The 2,963-nt window shown below is 50.2% G+C and overlaps 1 protein-coding gene across 1 annotated transcript; it reads left to right on the forward strand.

The window, feature by feature from the left end:
- The first annotated feature begins 367 nt into the window (after positions 1-367).
- LOC143348736 (uncharacterized) lies at positions 368-1,486 on the forward strand. Its single transcript, XM_076779333.1, has one exon. The coding sequence runs from the start codon at positions 368-370 to the stop codon at positions 1,484-1,486; it is 1,119 nt and encodes a 372-aa protein (XP_076635448.1).
- Positions 1,487-2,963: the final 1,477 nt, after the last annotated feature.

The following is a 2,963-nucleotide window of genomic DNA, read 5'->3' on the forward strand; positions in this document are numbered from 1 at the left end:
GCAACGAAGAACACCGAGATCGACCGCCGGTTCATCGTGCAGCATCTGCAATTCGGAAGGACACGCAGAATATTCCTGCAAACGGTTCCTCGAGATGTCGGTCGTCCATCGGATCGACGCCGCGCGGAAGGCCGATCTGTGCATGAATTGCTTACGTTCGGGTCACAGAAGCGAGGATTGCCACGGTGGCACATGCCAAGTATGCAATCAGCGACACAATACAAAATTGCATCAAGACACGAAATACACCGGATCGACGGAATCAAAACAGTGACAAACACAGAACACCGCGAAGCAAAATGGGAAGGGGTTACCGGTCGCCGCATTATCCACCGATCTCCCAGCGCACGGACTCTTAGCAACGGCAATGGTCGAAGTATACGACAAAGAGCGCAGAGCAATCGAGTGTCGCACGCTCATAGACACGTGCTCGAGCGCCAATTTCATGACCGAAGCCCTCGCCGCGAAATTAAAACTTCCCCTGGAATCGTGCACGGTCAAGATAGAAGTCTTAAATCAAGAGGACACGACGACGAACAATCTGTTGACGGCCACGGTAAAATCGCGGACATCGAATTTCAAACGGACGCTGAAATTCTTCACGGTACCGCGAATAGCGAACAGAATCCCGGATCAACAAATCGACCGGACCAGAATCCCGATACCGAAAAACGTGAAATTAGCCGATCCGCAATTTCATCGCCCGGCTCCAGTTGATATGCTTATAAGCGCCGGACCGACGATGGCGAGCTTAAGCATAGGTCAACTGAACCTCTCCTCCAATGATCAGTCGGATCTGATTTTGCAGAAGACCCAATTCGGATGGGTCATCGGGGGGAGCGGCCCTACCGCAACGGCGCGTACTAAACACCGAACATTTTTCTCTACCCCGGATTTCGACTTGCAGAAATTTTGGGAGTTAGAAGAGGGCCCCCACATCCGACATTTATCGGCCGAAGAGCGGGAGTGCGAGGACCATTTTAAGGATTATATCAAACGTGACACATCGGGACGGTACATCGTCGCGTTACCCTTCAACGGAAGGGAGTCCGAACTTGGAGAGTCACGATCGCGCGCTCTCAATCGTTACCTATCGCTCGAACGAAAATTCAATTGCGACGCGGAATTAAAACGCGAATACGTAGCCGTAATTCAGGACTATTTAGAGCTCGGGCACATGAGCGAGGTAAACGAGACCAACGATACGGGCGGATTTTACGTGCCACACCATGCCGTTGTAAAATCGTCGAGCACCACCACTAAGGTTCGGGTCGTATTCGACGGTTCGGCAAAATCGAGTAGCGGACTTTCGCTTAACGACGTCCTTATGACCGGACCGACCATCCAAGATGATTTGTTCGCCCTCCTGATGCGTTTCCGTAAGCACAACTATGTTCTCACCGGAGACATAGAAAAAAATGTATCGACAGTTCTTCATCCGTCCGGAAGATCGTCGATATCAGCGGATCTTGTGGCGCGACGATGACGGACGCGTGAAAACGGAGCTGAATACGGTCACATTCGGATTATCGTCAGCTCCGTATCTCGCGGTCAGATGCCTACAACAGCTGGCCGAAGACGAAAGTTCACGAGCCCCGACCGCGGTGAAGGTTGTAACGCAAGATTTATACGTCGATGACTTGCTAACCGGAGCCAACACTTACGCACAAGCCTTGCATTTACGAGACACCATCATCGACCTCTTAAAACGCGGAGGATTGAATATTCGACAGTGGGTATCGAACGACCCGCGATTATTAACCGGATTACCGACGGAACAAATCCATCCAAAATTTTTCGGCGATTCATCCATCAAAACATTGGGAATTTCATGGGACGCTCGCAACGATGAAATAGTCTACACGGTGGACCTCAAAACCGACTCGAAAGTAACAAAACGAACAATATTATCCACCATTTCGAAAATCTTTGATCCGTTAGGGCTGCTATCACCGGTTATCATAAAGGCAAAAATTTTGATCCAAGGACTCTGGCGGCTACAATTAAATTGGGACGAATCGATACCCCATAAATTATACACCGAATGGACCGCTTTCGTGCAAGACTTCAGCACTTTGGACAAAATTGCCTTCCCGCGCCACGTAATGCAACGCGCGACCCTGAGAACCGAGCTGCACGGATACTGCGATGCGAGCGAACGCGCGTACGGCGCGTGTCTTTACATAAGAACCATAGACGAAGTCGGAAAAATCAAAGTCGAATTATTATGTGCAAAATCGCGCGTTGCACCGTTAAAAAGCGTCAGCCTCGCTCGGCTAGAATTATGCGGAGCACTCTTGCTGGCAAACCTCCATACGACCGCTTTACAAAATTTCGCGCGACCATTCGATAAGATCACGTTTTGGACCGACTCGACCATCGTTCTTAACTGGATCAACAAGGAACCCTGCACATTAAAAACGTTTGTAGCAAACCGCATTTCCAAAATCCAGGAAAAAACGAGCATAACCGCGTGGCGACACGTCAAATCGGCCGACAACCCGGCCGACACGATATCGCGAGGACAATCGGCGCTGCAATTTCGAACAAACTCAACTTGGCGCAACGGACCCACGTGGCTTCTGGAACCGGAATCGAATTGGCCACCCTCACAATTTACGATTACGTCAAACGTACCCGAAGCGAGATCCTTTACGTGCTTCGTGACTCAAACCTGTCATTCCGAAGAAATTTTGCACCGGTACTCGTCCATAAGGCGTTTGCGCAGAATCGTCGCGTACTGCCTGCGCTTCAAAAGGAATAATAAAAACAAAGGTCCACTAACAATCGAAGAGTTGCACCACGCGAACGAACGAATCATGCAGCTCAACCAAGCGTCAGCCTTCGCCAGAGAAATGCAACAATTAAAAACGGGAAAAGAGTTGCAATCGGCCAGCAGACTCTTATCGCTACGACCTTTCCTGGACGATAAGGGACTCTTACGTGTCGGCGGCCGGCTGCAG

This window comes from Colletes latitarsis, chromosome 12 (assembly GCF_051014445.1).
Source record: "Colletes latitarsis isolate SP2378_abdomen chromosome 12, iyColLati1, whole genome shotgun sequence".
NCBI lineage: Eukaryota > Metazoa > Arthropoda > Insecta > Hymenoptera > Colletidae > Colletes > Colletes latitarsis.